A 22,466-nucleotide genomic window follows, 5' to 3' on the forward strand; every position below is an offset into this window, starting at 1 on the left:
TAAAGTTTTATAAGGAATTATATTTAAATTTAACGATACAAAACTCTTCAAAACAATAAGAACTGATGTATATGGTAGGTCTTCAAAGAATGCACAGTCCGGATTAGAACATCAACAATACTACGAAATGGATGGACTGCTATTCACTGTGAAGACAACACACCGAGTTGCAGCCAGGCACTATGAAAAGACTGTTACACATTTGAGCTTTTGGCCAAAGCCTTCTTCTGAAAGGAAAACACACACATAAATACAAGCAAGCACACCTCACACACATGACCACTATCTCCAGCTGCTCCGGCCAGAATGCGACTGTGTAGCATTGAATGGAAGCAGCAGTCTGGAGTGGAGAGGGGAAGGGGGAGTGATAGCAGGGTAGGGGTAGGGGGAGTGAGGATGGTGGAGAAAAGTCAGCACTGCTTGGTGGAGCATTTGGGGATTAGATGGTGGTGGGACACGGCTGCCAGGTGTAGCATTGGGAGTCTGTATAGGAGGTAGGGGGACAGAGAGGGGAAAAGACCAATGAGTGTGTTGGCAGACAGCAGCACACAATGATAGTGAGGGGACATTAATTGGGAGGAGGTGATAGGACAGAGACGGCAGAAACCATTGAGTCGAGTGTGTGGGGACAGCAGGTTACTGTAGGTTGAAGCTTCTGCAGTGATAACTCCCACCTGTACAAAGAAGAAAAACTGATGGTGGAGGGGAAAATCCAGGTGGCCCAGGTTGTGAAAGGGCCCTTAGGGACATGGCTGCTAACGAGGAGAAGAAAGCCAATCTGCACTCCGTGTACATATCAGGTGGAGTCATTGCAGACGTGGAACGGGTCGTTCTGGATGCCATGAAGAGTGCAGGGTGCAGGGTGCAGCCAACTGCAGATGGTGGCTCATATCAGTACTAATGATGTGTGTTGCTTTGGATGGAAAGAGATACTCTCTGGTTTTGAGAAGCTCTCAAAAATGATAAAGGCTGCCAGTCTTGCTTGCACTGTGAAAGCAGAGCTCACAATCTGCATCATAGTCGATACGACTGATTGCAGACCTCTGATACAGAGCCGAATCGAGGGTCTGAATCAAAGGCTCAGACGGTTCTATGACCATATAGGCTGCAGATTCCTTGACTTGCACCATTGGGTGGTTGGGTTTTGGCTTCCACTAAATGGATCAGGAGACCACTACATGCAGGAGGAAGCTATATGAGTGGCAGGGGCTGTGTAGTGTGGACTGGGTGGTTTTTCAGGTTAGAGGGTCTTGGGGAAACAGAAAAAGGGCTTCAGTCTCAAATTTATCCTCGATTTGTTGGCAAAAATACTTGTTGAAATCTGGAGGTACACATAAAACACTGTCTGAAATTGTACTAAATGCAGTCTCTGAAAATTATTTCGAGCAGTTAGTTCATAAGTCCACTTGGATAGTAAACAGTTGTGAAAACACATTTGACCTCTTAGCCCCAAATAATCCTGAGCTAATAATGAGCATCAAAATGGATACAGGGATTACTGAAGACAGAGTTGTCATAGCACAACTGAATATGAAAAATGTACCTTTTCGAAAAAGCAGATAAAAACTCACTTGATGCCTTCCTGAGAGACAATCTCTGCTCCTTCCACAGCAACAACGTACTGGTAAATGTAGACCAGACATGGCTTGAATTCAAAGAAATAGTTTTGACGGCAACTGAGAGATTTACACCAAAAAAATTAACACACGATGGAGCTGATCCCCATTGGTACACAAAACAGGTCTGAACACCGTTAAAGAGACATTGAAAAAAAAGCATGCTAAATTTAAATGAATGCATAATCTATAAGATTGGTGATCTTTTATAGAAGCTCAAAATTTAGTGTGGACTTCAGTACAAGATGCTTATAATAGTTTCTACAACAAAACTTTGTCTCAAAACCTGGCAGAAAATCCAAAGAGATTCTGGCCATATGTAAAGTATGCTAGTGGTAAGATACAATCGATGCCTTCTCTGCATGATAGCACACAACCTCTCGCTTGGTGCAAGATCCATACCACAAGATGGGGAAGTTGCACAGGTCACACCAATATTCAAGAAAAGCACTAAATCACAGACCCATATTATTATCATCAATATGCAGCAGGATTCTGGAACATATATTGTGTTCGAACATTATGAATTACCTTGAAGGGAACTGTCTATTGACACACAGTCAACACAGATTTACAAAATATCACCTTGTCAAACACAACCAGCTCTTTACTCACACAAAGTGCTGAGTGTTATTGACAAGGGATTTCAAATTGTTTTTATATTTCCAGAAGGCTTTCGATGCCACACGTCACAAGCGACTTGTAATAAAATTGTGTGCTTATGGAATATCATCTCAGTTATGTGACTGGATTTGTTATTCCCTGTCAGAGAGGTTATAGTTTGTAGTAACTGATGGAACATCATCAAGAAAAACAAAAGCAATTTCTGGCATTCTCCAAGGTAGTATTATAAGCCTTCTGCTGTTTCTTATCTATACAAACAATTCAGGAGACAATATGAGCAGCCATCTTAGATTGTTTGCAGATGATGCTGTTATTTATCATCTAGTAAAGTCATCAGAAGATCAAAACAAATTGCAAAATGATTTAGAAAATATATCTGTATGGAGCAAAAATTAGCAATTGACCATAAATAATGAAAAGCTTGAGGTCATCCATATGAGTCCAAAAGCAATTCATTACAATTCAGTTACATGATAAATCAGTCAAATCTAAAGGCCGTAAATTCAACTAACTACCTATAAATTACAATTATGAACAATTTAAATTGGATAGAACACATAGAAAATGTTGTGGGGAAGGCGAACCAAAGACTGTGATTTATTGGCAGAACACTTAGAAGATGCAACAGATGTACAAAGGAGACTGCCATCTTCTTTTGGAGTACTGCTGTACAGTGTGGGATCCTTACCAGATACGACTGATGGAGTATGTTAATAAAGTTCAAAGAAGAGCAGCACATTTTCTATTATCAAGAAATATGGGAGAGAGTATTACTGACGTGATACAAGATCTGGGCTAGACATTATTAAAACAAGAGCATTTTCATTGCGGTGGAATCTTATCATCAAATTTCAGTCACCAACTTTCTCTTCTGAATGTGAAAATATTTTGGTGATGCCAACCTATGCAGGGAGAAACAATCATCGTAGAAAAATACGAGAAGTCCAAGCTCACATGGAAAGATATAGGGGTTCGTTTTTCTGTGTGCTATTTGAAATGGGAATAACAGAGAATTATTGTGAAGGTGGGTTGATGAACCATTTGTGAAGCATTTAAGTGTGATTTGCAGAGTATCCATGTATATGTAGATGCAGATATTATGTTCAGCTGCATGTTGTACCACAGAGCAGTCAGCTTTAATTGTGGCCACAGTTTGGAGGCAGTCGTTCATCCCAGTGGACAGCTGGACCAACAGAAAAAGCAGAGGAAAGATTGCAGCCGAGCTGGGATAAGAAATGGCTGCTTCCACAGTTGACCCAGCCTCTGTATGGGCTGTATGGGAGGGATTTTTTGGTGTGGAAGGAAAGGCAGCTGTCGAAATGTTTGATCTGGCCAGAGCAGCCACAGACGGTGGTAATGCATGTGTGAGGTTTGGTTGCTTTCTGAAGAAGACTTTGGCTGAAAGCTCAAATGTTGAACACTCTTTTCCTTGTGTTTGTCTACAGCTTGAGTGTTGTCTTTATGGTGAGTAGCAATAGTGGAGATCTTGAAATACTTATGCATTGGGAAGAGATGCATGTTGATGGTTTAATAATAGTATAAACATTAACTCTTGAATTTTATTACCTGTCAATGTCATCGAAGTCTATTTCAGCAGCTTTGTCTGATGCTATGGTGAAGGGCCTGTCTGGATGACAGCTGCGACCATCACGACCAAACAGCCTAGTTCTGTAATTGCCCTTGCCAATGTCTTTTTCAGTCCTTCCAAATTTCTGCATGGTTGAGGAACTTAAATTTCCAGCCTGGTTAGGGCTGTCATGATTCAGTTGGAAACTGCGAGGCAGTGACCCCGATTTCTTATTTGGCGTAGCTAGGTGGTCTCCTTGTAGTTTCAACCACACTGCTGGAAGTGTTGGGATATTAAGAGTATCAATTGACATTTCTGAGTTTGCTGGAAGAAATGAAGGTTCTATTGGCAGGTCATCCCTTTCTGCACCAAGAGACTCCTGGCATGTAAATGACTGTGTACGACGCAAATTTGGTGTACTCGTTTCTCTGTTGGTGTCTTCACTTTCTGCCAGTCTTCGAATTTCTTCTTGTTGTCTTTTAACACTCTCCCATATCTGTTGTAGATTATCATAATTTCCAGAACTGTTTCCTTTCTCCTTAGTTTCAGCAGAGTAACTAGAACTTTGTGTGAGCTTGCACTTATGACTGTCAGTTTTATCAGTTTCCACCCTGAGGTTATTAACACTGAAAGTATGATATGGACTCCTCTCACTACTACTATTAGGTATGGTCCTTTCTGTCACTGCATGTTTTGCCTGAAATGTAGTGTGCTGTCCCGCACTCTCTCGTAAAGCACAGCTTGTATCCCTTTCATATTTCAAAGTAACGTAATCAGCATCAGAACCAAGAGAATCTTTGGCTTCAAGTTGAAGCAGATGCATGCTCTGACGTTTTGATCGGCTGCTTATTGATGAAGATATATTTTTTTGTTCATTACGTAGAGCTCGCATGTGAGCATGCCTATGTGCTCTGTAGCTCTGTCCTGATGTCGGCTTTGAGCTGGCAGCTGTTGAAGTGATAGCTAATGTCTCGTATATACCATCATCTTCATTTTCTGTATCTGTTGTCTCATCTTTTGGGTTTGTTGTTCCATTAGAGCTCATGTAACGGTGTCGAAGACTCACATGCCTCTGTTGTTTTTTCAAGATTTTTTGAAATTCATGATTTTGCATTAGTAACTGTCCCACTATTTCCTCTAGGGTTTTTGCTTCTTCTTCATTGGTAACTACATCTTTATCATCAAATGGCACATCAGTATCCGTTACTACATTCTCAAGTTTCCTATCACAGCTTTCACTCTCAGCACTTATATCAAGTGACGTCTGCTCAACAACTTCAAGAGATTTTGATGTATCTTCATTAACAGCCTCCCTACTAGCACCAATGTCTTCAGTTGACTCTATAGATATGTTGGTATTCTGTGGTACTGTGAGCTTTGTTGGTGTATCTGTCTTTGATGAGGAGGCTTGACTGCCTGAAGAATAGCATCCAGGTTCCGACTTACGCCTCCAACTGCCGAACCGTTCCTGTTATAAATAAAAATTTGAATAAGTGAATTTGTTAAAAAGCATACATACACACACACACACTTTTTGCAAATAAAAAATTTAAAAAAATTAACAGTAAGAACACCAACATACTGATACTACCCATCACAGCCAAAAGTGACAAAAAAGAATAAGAAATGTCAAATTTGTACACTTTATCAAGACATGAGTAAAGTGAAAAAAGGAAAGAAAAGATAAAATATGTAAGAGTCTGAAGGTTGGAGGGTAAGATAGGTAATGCCAGCAGTGATGGAATCACTATTATGATGTATTTTGTAGGAATTAGGGACTGGGGACCAAATGAAATTGACCCTGCATACAATTATGATGAAACTCCTGGGATTGAAGATTTTCTAACTTTCAGGACTCTCTACAATGTCTTGATGGCAAACTGTGTATTTGGACATGTGCAAGACTGAGTAAAAATTATCAAATAGAGCTTATGTTAACTGAGAGGTCACTTATAGTGCAAGAGATGGTGTGTCAGTGGCATTCTGGAGACATTCGAAAGTGGATGCTGCAGCAGCATAAGAAAAAAGAAATTCCAGTGAAATCTGTAATGAGGAATGCTGAGAAATTATGGCACATCACTATGGTTCAGAGACAGATATCATTTGACACCACATGTAATGTTAAAAGATTGTTAAAGTCGTAATGGCAAAACAGTAGTTCCAACACAACAGTGATATGTTCAATTGAAAGTAAGGCATTTGGATACCACACACAACTAGATTGAAAAGGGAATTTTAGAAGAGTCTTTCATGAAAGTGTTAGGTTGGTTGTTCATATGACACATAGTTACCTTTCACCCAGTTTCCAAGTAATAGCATAGAAGTGTTAAAGAGATCAGGAAACAATCAAAGACTGCTGAGAAGGAAAAGTGAGAGATTGTATGTGAGAGAGAGAGAGAGAGAGAGAGAGAGAGAGAGAGAGAGAGAGAGAGATGCACAAAGAAGTCTCTCAGAAAAAAGTGGAAATGTTGGTCAAAGGCAGAAGCTTTCATATTGAAGGCACTGCATCTGACAACACTGCCTGCCCCAGTCTGCCAGGAGTCTTGACAGCATCATTAACAGTGGCTGGTTGTTGTTTTTACTTTATTCTAGGAATTAACCAGTATCTCTCAATCTCCCTGACAGATTTTGCCTTTCATAGCCTATGCTGTAGAGTCTTGTTCTGGAGCCAAATCCAGATTGTGACTAAGCCATTATCCCCACAACTTCCTCCTACGCATACTTCATACTGAGTTTTCAGATCATTGTGCATTTCCTTACTTTACTTTTGCATAGCAATAGCTCTCAAGAATATAGATTCTTAATCTTATTTTGCCAAAAGTCAACATGATGAGACTGGGGCTATGTGAAAGTGCAGGTTAATTCTTACAGTGAAGTATGAACAGCAGCCAGCCACAACAAAAATCAGTGAAAACTACATGTACAACATAAAGTATATATAATTTGAAGCATGACCAGATGTCCAGTGATTAAACTGTCTGAAACCAGTAACGGTGCTCTTCATTCATGGAAATGGAAATGAGCGTTTGGCGTCATTGGCCGGGAGGCCCCTCGCGGGGCAGGTCCGGCCGCCATATCGCAGGTCTTATTACAGTCGGCGCCACATTGGGCGACCTGCACGCCGGATGGGGATGAAATGATGATGAACACAACACAACACCCAGTCCCTGAGCGGAGAAAATCTCCGACCCAGCCGGGAATCGAACCCGGGCCCAGAGGACGGCAATCCGTCACGCTGACCACTCAGCTACTGGGGCGGACTCTTCATTCATAATAAACAGCATCATTAACAGTGACTGGTTGTTGTTTTTACTTTATTCTAGGAATTAACCAGTATCTCTTAATCTCCCTGACAGATTTTGCCTTTCATAGCCTATGCTGTGAGACTTGTTCTGGAGCCAAATCTAGATTGTGACTAAGCCATTATCCCCATAACTTCCTACTACTTATCAAACAAGGTATGCAACTGAATCTCTAAGGAGTCTTGACAAGTATGGAACAAGAACTGCCAGACTGAAGTTCTCAGCTAAGCAGTGAGACAAGCTCAGATTTCACTGCTTTGCCTATATTTTCTTCATCCATTCGGAAAGTTCTCTTTCCAGAGGACAGTCTACTCCAATGGAAAAGTTTTGTTCTGAAGCTTGAACTGGAAAGAAAATTAACTTCAAAAGAGTTGTGCAATTAGGTGCTCCTAATGCACACTTAATCAATAGTTTTATTTTCTTACTTAATCAATAGTTTTTATTTTCTTTGTGAACATATGTGAGTTACACAATTACACAATAATGGAAAATCCAGGATGTAAACAACATAAATAATGTGGTCAGGTCATTGCTCACCTGAATATGAATGTAATGCTATGCAACGACACAATAAGATATTATGTAAAATCACCAATTTTAACATTTTCTGCTCATCTAGTTTCAGAAGAGTAAAATTAGACGATGAGTAGAAGTTTGAAAGGCACAGTTTTTAAGAGTAACTATGTGCCACCCAGAATTTATCTACAGATGAGCTGTTGCTTACCCTTGCATTTGTGTGTATGAGGTATGCAAGTGATATTACCTTAATTTTGGCAGGGGAGACAGAACGTAGACCTTCTCGACTCTGACTGCGATCACGACTGCTACTTGATGCTCTACGGCCTCGGTGCTGATCAGTTTGTTCCTGTAATTGTAAAGCAGTGACATGAAACATAATGATCTCATTGATACTGTAAAAATGACTTAAAAGAATACACATGTAAAAAAAGGATGAATTCCAAATGTGTAAACACCATAGCAAAAGCTAAATTAGTGGAAACTGTGTATTTGGAAAAGGGGAGGGAGAAAGAGAAAGGGGGGAGGGAGGGAGAGAGGGGTGGGGAGGGAGAGAGAGAGAGAGAGAGAGAGAGAGAGAGAGAGAGAGAGAGAGAGAGAGAGAGAGAGGGAGAGAGGGAGAGGGGGGGGAGAGAGAGAGAGAGAGAGAGAGAGAGAGAGAGAGAGAGAGAGAGAGAGAGAGAGAGAGAGAGAGGGGGAGAGAGAGAGAGGGGGGGGGAGAGAGAGAGGGGGGGGAGAGAGAGAGGGGGGGAGAGAGAGAGGGGGGGAGAGAGAGAGAGAGAGAGAGAGAGAGAGAGAGAGAGAGAGAGAGAGAGAGAGAAGGAAGGAAGGTCAGAATGTTGATGTGGCAGGGGAACTGTTTGCTGAAAATGGGTGTGCAATGAGGTCTACAGGAGATCATCAGAGGGTAGCCACTTTTAAGAAATGTAGAGAGGAGAAAAGGAAGACACCTTTCTCCCCTCTTGTATCATGCTGTTAACAAGAGAACTGTCACACGTGTTTTCTTGCATAATTTAAATCCAGCATATGGAAGTAACTAGCACTTCATCTGATCAAAGCTGAAAAAGCTTTTGCAAGCTGGAGTTAGGGTGACACCTGGTGATGGGTCAGGACATGGCATGGTCCTCAAGATACTTGAAACAATAAATTAATTAAGCAGTCAAGAATTATGCCATCTCTGATACTATACTGGTCTTACAAAATTGACTGGATCAGGTCTAACACACTAATATACTATCAAAAGTACATAAAAAATACCCATTTCATTGTCTGCTCCAAAAATATCAGAAGTTAGTTCTATGCTACTACTAGGAATTTTATATTTGTGCATTTCTTACTGTGATTTATATTTTATTGTATTTTCAATAACACTGTTAGCATTCTAGCTTTCTGAATGTTCATTAACATTATCATCAGGATACTACTGCCTTACCTCTGATGAGAGGCCAGTGTCAGATTTTCTACTCCTGCGCAGCCGATACCTCAATCCAGTTTCTGACTTACGGCGATTTTCTTGCTTCCTCTTTTCTAGGTATTCTGGGGCTGAATGCTGTCTCTTTGGGGCACTCTTATCTGCCATAATCTCATCTGAAATAAAAGAATATGTTAAATAACTGAAAAAACAGGCTGCTTCAGCATGTTTCTATATAATGTCATGATTAAACACAGAGAGAAAGAATGAAAACACTGTGACAATAGCTTTCTTTGTAATGTCTTTTCTTTAGTAAGTTTTTGCAAGACTAATAAATTACCAATCAGATAGGAGAGAATAAATACCTAAACTGGATTATAATAGCAGTCCAGTGAAAAGACGTGACAGGTAGAGTTTCAAAAAATGCAGAAGGAGAAATATACAATCAGAAGAACAAAAACTCTTTTTTTAATGCTTGAATAAGAAAAATATAGAAACAAATATTTAAATATGAATAAAATCTCAACATTTTCATAATATCTTCATTCTTCTTGCCATGTATTAAGAGTAAATGAACAGAATATAAGGTGTTTGTTGTGACCTGTTCGCTTAACTGCTTTATAGTTTTGGTGTATCAGCATCCCTCCATTATTGATCCAGACTCCGTGGATACTTTTTTCTTTCCTTTCTGCTTTTAATTTTCTACTAATTACTCTCTTCTCACAGTTCTGAACAACACAATTCCAAGTGATTTCTGTATTTTGTGTCTCTATAACCTTTTTAATCTTCTGTAGCAATACGATTTGTGAAATCCAAAATTAACTAAAATCAAATTACGATAATCGAAAGTCCTAGATGAAAAGTCAACAATCATTGAAAAGCAGAACACCACTTGGCATTGAGGCAAATAATCAGTGCTGGTACAAAATGTGCGCTGTGCTTTGGTAACAGAAGGAAAGGTCGGCATAATAATTTATCCAAATTGACAGTTCTTTTATTCTCAAACATGGATGCTGCTAGTGACTTTGTCTTTCCATGTACCTCTTAAAAGCAAAGTTAATTCCACTATCTGTGCTGAGTTTGTTTCAGCTTGGCTTAAAACAATGCTTAAGACTGTAACACAAACTTGTAAACGAGCAATGTTGTAAACCACTTCTCCAGCATAAATAAACTGAATTAGCAAACATTATTTAGTACACATCTTTATAATACTTACCATCTGTTCTGTTCTGACCTAGTTCCATTACAAGCTGCCTGGCATGTGATGGAATGACAGCATTATAATTTTCTAAGATTACACGTTTGAGCTGCATTGTCCATTCTCTTTTCTGCTCCAGATTGCGGGCCTAAAAAGGTGATTTCATAATTATATATTTACAAGAGCTGATATTGTTCAAGCAAATACAAATGGAACAATCGTGTGATTATACACACCTGTAGAGTATACTGCAGTCTTGGGTTGTCGAAAGGTATCACATGAAAGCTAAATGGTTCACCAGGAACACTCTCTATCAACATGAGATTGGAACACTGCAAAACAATGATGAATGCTTTTCAGTTTTGTCTTCAAATAACATTACTGTTAATTTTATTGTCCAGAATTGTTTTGTGGAAAGGAAAGGACTGCAGAATAAAATGGTGGTATTGAATGCCTTATATGCTATAGTAACTATGTTCAGTCGGCACAAACTGGAAGTTTAAAGATGCAATCTTTTCTACGTAAAACAAGAGTGAAAACATTCATGATGTCTGTGGTAATTTATGGAAATAACTGCGCAAAACACCTTAGTATATTCCCATACTAACCATTATGTGTGTTTTATATCCAAGTATACCCTCTTCTTTCTTCTTGGTGATGAGTAACATTTTATCAAACAAAAATGCATGTCTCATCGCTTTTGCGCCATACATCCTAAATGCACCTTCAGCACAGAGCTCACCAAATGTTGTAAGATCTTCACCCTGCAAACAAATTACAAAAGCAACACTTCAGTCTCCCAACTACAGACATCAAGCAAGCCTAGTAGCTTTGCTGAAGTTCCTGTTTTTATTCTGATGCTCTCTTGTTCTTGTAGTCATGATGGTAAAGAACAGTTTGTAGCACAATTACAACTGAATCTGAATCAAACTTCACTGCCTTACCATTGGAGAAGCATGTTTCAAACTCATATGAAACAAGAAATTGGGAGAACGGTAATTACTTTTAATCCACAGAGTAGATGAAGAGACTTGCAGTAATTACTGGCATGAGACTGCTGAAGACACAATAAATAGTGTATCGATGACGAAAAGGGCTTTTACAGGTAGTATAAGATTTGAGTCTGTGTGTAAAGACTCTTCAGGGTGGGGCCAATTGACAGAAGTCACATGAAATCAAAAATACTATAAATTACTGTGTTCTTTTATATTAATGGCTGTTGTTGTTTTACTTCTTGAATTCATAAATGGCTGACCTCCAATATGCTGTGTTAAGTTACAAATAGTCATTGACCATCATAAATATACATAAACTATGTCAAAACAATAACCAGTTAATAATGTTTATTAATTAAGATTATTAATTTTTTAGTTTCTCTTCATGATTCTGTCATGAAAATGTGGGTGTACAGGTTTGAACATTATTATTTCACTTTATATTGAAGTTTTGACAGTAGTTAGTTACAGGAATGGTACATGGTGCATAGCTGTGAAAACAGCTGGTAACAAGGAGAAATCACAAATATTGTTAGCATATTAGGGGTAGTAAAATTAATTTGCAAAATTTAATTATGATTTGACTAAGTTGTGTACATGCAATCTCTCCTCACAGTACACCTTCCACAATATTTTTAACTCCTAAACGTAGGTAACTAAATAAAGAATTAAGACCAGGATTAAATTTTTAAGTATTATGTGCTTAACCACACTGTTAATTTACAAAGAGACAAGTAGATATAAGAATGTACTACACTAATTTCTACACACCTCCCAGCCGTACAGTAAACTCTGAATCTCTTGCACTCGTACTGCATGTTCATGACGTCTCTTCATATTATTGATATGATGAGCGATGCCTGTCATTGTTGAGAGGGCATCTACAATATCGCTGTAACCTTCTGCTTCATAAACATAATGCTTCACTATATTCTGTAATGTAAAATTGTTATATATTAAGATTTGCATAATCTAAATGTGAACACTACAGTTATTTTGTGTGTGTGTGTGTGTGTGTGTGTGTGTGTGTGTGTGTGTGTTTGTGTGTGTGAGAGAGAGAGAGAGAGAGAGAGAGAGAGAGAATCTGCTACTAATTACTACTGATATGCACTGTATAAAAATGAAGCACATGAAATCAGCTCCAATGTTAAGACCTATAAAGTTGAACAACTTTCTGGTAAAAAGAAATTTACATGTGTCATACTTTTTGATACTGTACAGTTTGTTCACTGAGTACTTAGGTTCAAAATATTTCATGTTATAAATGAGACAACCTAGTGCATCACTATTAATTCTTACATGTGAAAGCCTTCCTTTAAATGCACACACTACTTTATTCTACTTACACCTTGAAGCATTTCTATTATATCTGTACCAGTCTAAGTCTGCAGCAGACTCTACAATAACTTAGGATTCTATTTTAAAATCAAACTTATCCACCAGATGCACATCCACACAGAGGTGGAAGTATGCAATGCATCAGAATGGGGTGAACTTTTCTAGAATTCCTCCAGTTTATGGAAGAGAGTGACTTGGACGCTTACTACAATGTTGTATTACACAAAAGGAGAATATCTAAATCATCTGTACTAACACTAATGTCCTCCCCCTTTCCTCTTGTTCAAGACAAATGTACCACATAGTTTAGAATGTGACACATAGAATTAAAATATTGGTGGAAATTAAAACATAATATCTACAAAGAGTAAAAAGATTAGCACAGACAATAACCATTATAACCATTACCAATAGCACTGATGGTCAATAGAAAGCATATTTCTTTTACCTGAAGCAGAAGGTGGTACTTCAATATCCTTTGTACAGGCTTCAGCAGATAGGAACCTAGTGGCAAGGTGTGCTGTAGAGATGCCTGTCTCTCTCTAAATAACCTCACTATGTCCTCCTGGCGCATGAGTTCAGTCAGAAGTGACACAGTTCTGCAAAATAATTAAATTTTAATTTCAGTACAAACAAGGAATTGCTTTTAATTTTATAACAACCAGAAATTTCTAAACAGAAATATGGGTATTAAAATTATGACATAGGCCTATATGCAGCTTACTTTTTGCATTTCCATATCATGACAACATAAAGGTAATCAATTACCAGAAGTTGAACAAAGTGATTCGAGGCATTGTTGTCAAGTTAGACCTTTACAAAAAATCATTTGGTGAAAATATACACATGAAGTTTCCATTTCCTTTCAAAACACTATTTCTTTAAACATTCACTGTACACTGTGACAATGGGAGTTGAAACTCATATAGCGAATCCAGTAACACAACCTTAGTTAGGTGCCGGGTAACTTGGGGCACTACAAGGTTGTCAGTCCATCATCTTCTTTTTTTCATCTCACAGTAAACAGAAGCTGATTTCATTGCAGTGTGTTCATGATTACAACTGCTGCAGTGTTTTTCACTCTTTGTATGCTGCACATATTCTGTTTGATTTTTACTTTATATGTTATATTGTATGCTGTAAACAACTCCATACTTTCTTTTGCTTCATATAAAACAAAAGCTAGTTTTGTCACATGGTGTTATGTGGACTCATGTACATTTGCTCCTGCCTAAGAATCCATGTGGGAACTGCTCAATTTAAATGCAATGTGAATATTTTGCTTGTATTCTACTTTATGTTTGTTCCCATCCTTTCCTTTCTCTAACATGCTCTCATTTAATGGAGAACATTTGACAGAACTGGTATTCAACTTTATTGCATCTTGTAATGGAATGACTATGCAAATCTTCTTTGAATGATTTTGGTTCTTGCCAATGAATATACTCTGTAGTAAAAATGACAATTCTGTCGGAAGCTGCTAATGTGAAACTCTCCAGTAAATGTGAGAAGTACAAAAAATGTATGCAAATGAAATTAAGTAAAACACAACACAGTTAACCCTTTATTTGGCAATGTTTGTCTCAAGCAACATCAAATTTGCACACTGTTTTCTATTACATGCTTCAAGTTTCATCCTTGGATGGGTAATGGTACATGCCAGTAATGTTTAAGCTCTCATATACAGCTACACTCTGTTGTCTCTGGTGAAAAGTTTCAGAATAATGTGCAGCTTTAGGAGACATTGTGCAAGGTCATATTGCAGTTTCTTTCAATTTTGTGCTGCTGCTGTTTGTTGTGCAACAAAAACTGTTTGTAAATGGAAAGAGGAAATGCTGAAGGTGAGTTACTATACAAATGTTTTAGCAAATTCTTACCTGGGTCATGGCAAAAGGACTTATCTTTCTTGGGAAGAGGAAACCTGGCTTTGAATATTTGATGGATGACAAGACCAGAAGCAGAAGAACAAAAAGAAGAAGAAGAAGATAACAGCAGCTTCTGAGCTGCTGAATGATGTACGATATGGTCCCCTCAGGGACAGTTGACTGTAAATTGAGGAAAATGTAAAACTGTGCTGTGCTTTGTACCAAAAATGAATTTTTTTCACATGCAGTACTGCAAAATGCAACAATTTTTTCAGGCACAGGAACAACATTGTAGTACTTTTATTGTAGCACTCTTGCATCTTTTGTGGGCAGTGATACTTGCAGATGATGTGCTGTATTTTGCAACAATGCATGTAAAATTGTTCACATGACCATATACATCTACTTTAAGTAATTTAACATTTTGTCCATCACAATATTTTTGCGTGTGCCAAATGAAGGTTTAAATGAGGCAGTTCATGCATGGATTTGTTGGCAAGTGCGAGTCAGTCCCCCCCTCCCCCCCCGCACACACACACACACAAAAAAAAAAATTTACTTCAAACAATCTAATGGATGTGAGCAAAAATCAAGCAGAATAATGCTACCATGCAGTTCAAATAGTGCATTTCACGCAAGAAATCATATGAGGGATACAAGGTTTTGATGAAACAAGCTTTTATGTCCAGTCCTGTCAAATGACTTTTAGATTTTGACATATGGTATGGTGGAATTATTTCGACGTCATAACTGCCACACTGTCGAAATTTCAATAATGGGTTCTACAAATAAATTAATTTACAGTCAAAAGCCGACCATGATATCATTTACAAAATTTTACGTGACTGTGAATCTCTGTTACGAAAAGTTAATCCTACTTTTTATTGAGATTTATCGAATATATTGATTTGAAATGCCATGAAAACCTTTTTGATTCTAGACACGCACGTTACTTTTTTTTACGACGTCGACCCATAAAGAATAACTAAACATATTGTCATCTGAATCGTGTACTTGAATTACGGACACGGATACTCGCGTCATATTTTCTGGTATTCAAAGTTGACTGCCACGCCACTTGGAGCGCTGCTGTCGTTCGATTCCGTATCGTAACAAGGTATGTCCTCACGTTGCCAATAGCAGACGGCCAAAAATAAAAGAGCATGCAGAAAAATTTGTGGAAAAAACACATGAACGGATGGGCGTTCTCGTATCCACACGTTGCTTTATTGAATAAGCAGTCTGCTATGAACCCCAGCCTTTGCCTGGGAGCTTGTGTTACTTTATTGTGATGATAATGCGACAGAAAAAAAAACAAACGCAAAAGCAATGTAGGTAAAGTATATAAACAACAGAGGTACGAGAAATACAAAGTGATGACAACGTTTTGTCTGCAAATTTCATGAGGAGGCTACAACGAGATTTTCTTCTTGGTAAACTGCAGCGATAAGGCTAGCAATAAACTTTTGTTACCTAGTAGCTATGTATTTGTTTGAATTATGTAGTCCTCATTTCAAAACAAATCATTTCAATTCTATGAAACTTATAGCTTGTGATGTGGAATAATTTTAATTTATTATTTGAATGTTTTGTAGCTCTTTTCACTGTAAGAAACGCGTAAGCTATTAGCATATTTTGCTCCTACATAATACTACAATTTGTATCTAGTATCATCTGTAAATATTGTTCTCATACATAATTATGATTCGTTCATGCAGTTCTCAATACTGGATCAAGGGAACACGAATAAATACAAAATAAAAGTGATTATTCCTGAAACTGAGAAATAATTAAGAGAAGTTCTTAGTCGTTATATGAGGGTTCATTTACTTTTAATGCGTCATATGTAATTTAATCATGAAATATGATATGTAGATTAACATCCTCAGACTCGACAAATTTGGAAATTTCATGGACGCCAGAATCCATTAGAACGGAGGTTGCGTTTTTCAGTTTCGTGTCTTTTTGCATCATCAGTGTAATTCATTTCTATTTTCAGTAACTACTTTGTTGAGGAGCTACACACACCTCATAACTTCCTTTGTTCACATGTCAGGCTCCTCAGTTGTTGTGCTTTTAAGTCACCATAGCGTGAATATTCGTCCACAGTTTTCCTTCTTTGAAAGATGCGGTATCTTATTCTTTACAAAAATATGATCGGGGACTTTTTATCCGTCACGTGACGCTCAGGTCAATATACCTCGGACTTTTATTCAAATAATCTTCGCAAGCAGCATTCCACATTGTCTGTCAGAAGAGCCACTGGCTCCGAAACTGTCAAAGTTAAACCTGTGTGTGTGTGTGTGTGTGTGTGTGTGTGTGTGTGTGTGTGTGTCCATTTACATTACGAGACTGCCTGTAAGTTTTAACAAAAACCACCTGTAACAGTTGCTAAATATCTTTGCACTTTGTTGAGGAGCTACACACACCTCATAACTTCCTTTGTTCACAAACTTGAGCGTGCTTCCTTTGGAGTCAACAGACGTTATTACAAAGAATCGCTTTACAGCGTAACCTCAACAGACTACACTATCAAACACATATGGGACCCAGCTTCCTATCGTCTACTAAAAATCGCAAAGATTCCCGCCGAAGGCCCCTTACGCGCGGCTTCTGTTTCCAGGAAATTATACATGCACAAATGCGCATGCGTAGTTGCGCTGTTGAAAATTAATGCGCACGCGCAAAGAAGAACACAAAAAGGTATAGTGTGGATGCACTTTTATATTTTGTTCTGTGCTATACACAAACCAGAAATACTCTACTAGTTTGTCAACGGCCACTGTTTAGAAAACAACAAATGACAAGTTTTGAAACAACAGAGCCTTCCATCTACAGCTGTTTTGCAGTAACAGAAGTCTCTTAGAAATGCTGTAAAAATCACGGCACCCGGAGATGCCTTCACAGGATACGAAATTTCATTGAGCACCATGTAAAACCGAGCTGTTTTTGTGAATGAAGATTGTATTTACGTACATATTAATCTGAATTCTGAAGTACGGTATAGTGTCACAATCGTTTAAAGATAAGGGGTTTACCTTGGATAATTCGTGCAGTATTGAGTGTAGATGGAAAAACCTGCATTTTTCCGTACAAAGCAGCGCGCCACCTTCACAGGATCCAATCCACACTGCTCTAGTTCCTCAAGAAACCCTCTGCAAAAATGAGAAACATTGGCATATAAGGAAAGATTTGCAGTACTGGTACAGTAACAGTGCCTTAGATTATCGAGAGCACAGTAGTTTAGTATACTTTACTTTTCGTAACGGAATGAAATGAGTCACGTATACCGGTACTTGTTTCATAAAGTGAGGCTGTTGTCCCTAGTCTGTTAAATTCTGGATATAGATACAAATACACATCACTAAAAATGTGAATTAAGTATGTTTGTGCAATATCACTCACCTGTTGAACATGTATATTTCCTCAATGTTGTTGAACAAGTCTTCGAGCTGTTTCTCAGTCAGAGGACAGTCTGGGCTGGACCGCCATTTTTCCAGGTAACCCTGCAGAAACATTTTTACCCTATTAGCGCCACAGCGCCAACTGAAACATTTATGTACAGCTTACACAGCCGAATAAATTTGTACACAAGTATGGTGCACACGCGTCACAATTGAATCTGGGAGTGTACGTGTAAATTCAATTGTTTGTAAAGGTACAGAAGCTATTAACACCAGCTTATAATCAAACACGCAATCGTTTTTAAAAGTAGGGAAGCTCTTAATGCCATCTTATAATCAAACAGGTCGCCACAAGCACCGAGAAAATGAATGAATGTTAAATTTAGTCAATGAAGTCAAAAGTAAGGAAATGTTATATAGGGTGATCCATCTGCCGCTACCGATCGGTTTTATGCAACCCACAACGCATTCATAAACCTCGTGCATTATTTTCATGTTCTCTCGCTCGCTACACGCAAACTGTTAGTTCTACAGAAAAAATGAACAGCACCTTTTTGCTGGAAATTTAACGTTTCCTTGAAAAACTTCGAGATCTGCAGCCTCTAGCGAAAACGTATCCTATTACAAAATTTAACTATATAGAATTTCTTACAAAAAGGTCCTGTCAACTTTTTCAGTAGGACAGATACTTTGGGCTTAGTGAGCGAGTGAAGAAGAAAACCTTGCACGTGGTATCTGAAGCCGTTGTAGATCGTAGAATACCCAGTGGTAACGACAGCTGAATCACCCCGTGTGGCATAAGATTATGGTAATAAGAGTTTCCTATACAGGCTGTACTGTCACTAAACATAGTCGAAAAATATATGCTGTTTTGTGTGAAAGAAGGTAGCTCTGGTATGAGATGATGGAGTTTCAGCAGAAAAACAGTTAAAACTTTAATATGACAGTTCATAATTCCGCTTTAGTTTACCAATAGTTTTACCACACAATTCCTAGTGTCACTCAGGACAGCATCTCATTCGGAGTGGAATGGTTTGATGCAGTTCTCCACGTTAGTCTACTCTGTGCCGGCCTCTTCATCTCCGCATAACTACCGCATCCTACATCCATTTGAAGCTGCTTTACGTAGCCGAATCTTTGATTACCCTCTACAATTTTACCGCCCCCCGTATTTTTATCCGTTACCAAATTAACTATTGCTTGAAGTCTCAGGTTGTGTCCTATCAACTGAACCCTACCTCTGGTTAAGTTGTGCCATTTTATACACGTAACCTAATTATATACACGTAACCAAATTATCGAGTGAAGTTGGTAAAGTAATGACCTGATAGCCTAACTCTAAAACACCTGGAGCAATTTCAATCAAACTTTGTGCCGGCCGGTGTGACCGAGCGGTTCTAGGCGCTTTAGTCCGGAACCGCGCTGCTGCTACGGTCGCAGGTTCGAATCCTGCCTCGGGCATGGATGTATGTGCTGTCCTTTGGTTAGTTAGATTTCAGTAGTTCTAAGTCTAGGGGACTGATGAACTCAATTGTTAAGCCCCATAGTGCTCAGAGCCATTTTAATCAAACTTTGTACATAATGGCTTCCTCGCTGGAAAGAGATACCGTAGCGTTTAAGACACCCATTGCACCCTCGGGTGTGGGATGGGATACCATGTCAAAATAATCAAAGACACTTATATTAGTGTCAGATCCGTAATTTTATTTGTTGCTGAGTTGAATGTTGATGACATTTAATCCCTGCAGACAGCGGTGATACTAAAGGGGGGGGGGGGAGGTATAAGAGGCGGTCAAAAAGTTTCAGTTTGAGGGCGTTGCTGCAGCGTATATGTAACGTAGTGCGACCTCGATGCGAGTAGGTACACTGAGGTGACAAAAGTCGTGCGATTCCTCCTAGTATCATGTTGGACTTTCTTTTTCACGGCGTAGTGCAGACATATTGAGCCATGCTGCGTCTACAGCCCTCAATAATTGCGAAAGTATTGCCGGTGCAGATTTTTGTGCACGAACTGACGTCTCGATTGTGTCCCACAAATGTTCGAGCGGTTCATATCGGGCATCTGGATGGCTAAACAATTCGTTTTAACTGTCCAAAATGTTCTTCAAACCAATCGCGAACAACTTTTGTGGCCCAGTGAAAAGGCGTCTAGTCATCCACAAAAATTCCATCGTTGTTTGGGAACATGAAGTCCATGAATGGCTGTAAATGGTCGCCAAGCAGCCGAACATAACCATTTCCAGACAATGAGTGATTCAGATGGACCGGAGACCCCAGTCCATTCCATGTAAACACAGCCCACACCATTATGGAGCCACCATCAGCTTGCATGCCATGGTTTCTTGGGGTCTTCCACACTCGAACCTACCATAAGCTTTTACCAAGTGAAACAGAGACTCATCTGAACAGCCACGGTTTTCCAACCGTCTAGGGTGCAACGGGCCGGTAGAGGCGTTGAAGGCCGATGTTGTGCTGTTAGCGAAGGCACTCGCGTCGGTCGTCTGCTGTCATAGCCCATTAACGTCAAATTTCGCAGCATTGTCCTAATGGATACATTGACTTCTGCGTTATTGCAAGCAGTGTTGCTTGTCTGTTAGCACTGACAACTCTACGCAAAGTCCCCTGCTCTCTGTCGTTAAGTGAAGGCCGTCGGTCACTGCATTGTCCGTGATGAGGGGTAACGTGTGCAATGTGGTATTCTCGGCACACTCCTGACACTGTGGATCTCGGAATATTGACTTCCCTAACGATTTCTGAAATGGAATGTCCCATCCATGTAGCTCCAACTGCCGCTCCGCGTTCGGAGTTTGTTAATTCCTGTCGTATGGCCCCAATCTATGACAGCTCTGTCCTTTTATACCTTGTGTACCCAATGGTACCGCCATCTGTATACGTGCGTATCACTATCCCTTGCCTTTTGGCACTTTATTGTACGCAGCGACATGTAAGCAAGAGGTTGGTGTGGCGTTCGTGTCTTTGAGACGCGCGGGCGGTAGATGCGGAAATGTGTACTATGGCGGCATTATTACCAAATGCTTCGTCCAAACAGGATCAACGTACTGCCGAAGGACAAATACCTGTAGACGTCCGTCGTAGAGTGAAGAATGTGTATGCGGCGGCATATCTTACCGTTGAGGAATGGTTCGTCGAGTCTGGATGCTGCTGCTTCATCATAACGCACGTCTCCGTACCGCAAATGTAAGGCAGAAGTTACGCCAACACGAGAGGGAGGCACTCGAGCACGCTCTATAGTCCTGGTCTCTCCTTATGCGATTATCACGCCTTCGGTTCCTTGAAAAAGGCCTTGAAGGGTCGAAGAGTCCTGTAGGACCAAGATGTGCAGCCCGCAGCTGCAGACTTCATCACACAGCAGGTCACGGTGTTTTACCAAATACGTATCTTCGACCCGTTGCGTCGGTGAGATGGTTATCCCAATGCTCACGGCGATTTCGCGTGATAGACATACCGATTCTGGACTGTACGTCCTTCGAACGGAGACTTTTTCATCACCCCTAATAAGCTGTATACTGCACTTACATTTTTTAAAATATGTAAATAAAATAAATTTGTTTTCACTTTATAGGCGGTATTAACCTTTTACCACTCTTAAAAACCGAGCGAGGTGGCGCAGTGGTTAGCACGCTGGACTCGCATTCGGGAGGACGACGGTTCAATCCCGTCTCCGGCCATCCTGATTTAGGTTTTCCGTGGTTTCCCTAAATCGCTTCAGGCAAATGCCGGGATGGTTCCTTTGGAAGGGCACGGCCGATTTCCTTCCCCATCCTTCCCTCACCCGAGCTTGCGCCCCGTCTCTAATGACCTCGTTGTCGACGGGACGTTAAACACTAATATCCTCCTCCTTCACTCTTAAAGAAGGCTGAGTGATCCGCTGACTTCTTCGTACACTACCAAACATACTCAGAGGATAAAATACTCAAACAGATTCTACATCTACATCTAAGTGATTACTCTGCTATTCAAAATAAAGTGCCTGGCAGAGAGTTCAATGAACCACCTTGAAGCTGTCTGTCTACCGTTCCACTATCGAACGGCACGCGGGAGAAACGAGCACTTAAATTTTTCTGTGCGAGCCCTGATTTCTCTTATTTTATCGTGATGATCATTTCTCCCTATCTAGGTGGGTGCCAACAGAATGTTTTAGCAATCGGAGGAGAAAACTGATGATTGACATTTTATGAGAAGATCCTGTCGCAACGAAAAACGACTTTGTTTTAATGATTGCTACTCCAATTCATGTATCATGTCTGTGACACTATTTCCCGTATTTCGTGATAATGCAAAACGAGCTGCCCTTTTTGTACTTTTTCGATGTCATCCGTCAGTCCCACCTGATGCGGATCGCGCACCGCATAGCAATACTCCATAATAGGGCGGACAAGCGTAGTGTAAGCAGTCTCTTTGGTAGACCTGTTGCACCTTCTAAGTGTTCTGCCAATGAGTCGCAGTCTTTGGTTTGCTCTACCCACAATATCAGCTACGTGATCGTTCCAATTTAGTTTTTTTTTTGTAATTGTAATCCCCAAGTATTTAGTTGAATTTATACCCTTCAGATTTGTGTGGCTTATCGCGTAATCGAAATTTAGCTGATTTCTTTTAGTACCCATGTGAA

General features: G+C 39.6%; 1 protein-coding gene across 1 annotated transcript in view; it reads right to left on the reverse strand.

Moving 5' to 3' along the window:
• LOC126458032 (uncharacterized) overlaps nt 1-22,466 on the reverse strand; it is a gene marked incomplete at its 5' end in the record, with an annotated part of 169,760 nt that overhangs the window by 8,012 nt on the left and 139,282 nt on the right. The window contains 10 exons of the mRNA XM_050094821.1: nt 3,807-5,275; nt 7,873-7,974; nt 9,058-9,212; nt 10,253-10,382; nt 10,471-10,566; nt 10,843-10,998; nt 12,001-12,162; nt 13,016-13,166; nt 17,471-17,587; nt 17,838-17,938. Coding sequence (XP_049950778.1) covers nt 3,807-5,275; nt 7,873-7,974; nt 9,058-9,212; nt 10,253-10,382; nt 10,471-10,566; nt 10,843-10,998; nt 12,001-12,162; nt 13,016-13,166; nt 17,471-17,587; nt 17,838-17,938 — 2,639 coding nt within the window. The remainder of the gene's footprint in view (nt 1-3,806; nt 5,276-7,872; nt 7,975-9,057; nt 9,213-10,252; nt 10,383-10,470; nt 10,567-10,842; nt 10,999-12,000; nt 12,163-13,015; nt 13,167-17,470; nt 17,588-17,837; nt 17,939-22,466) is intronic.

The sequence above is a fragment of the Schistocerca serialis genome, chromosome 2 (assembly GCF_023864345.2).
Source record: "Schistocerca serialis cubense isolate TAMUIC-IGC-003099 chromosome 2, iqSchSeri2.2, whole genome shotgun sequence".
NCBI classification, from domain to species: domain Eukaryota; kingdom Metazoa; phylum Arthropoda; class Insecta; order Orthoptera; family Acrididae; genus Schistocerca; species Schistocerca serialis.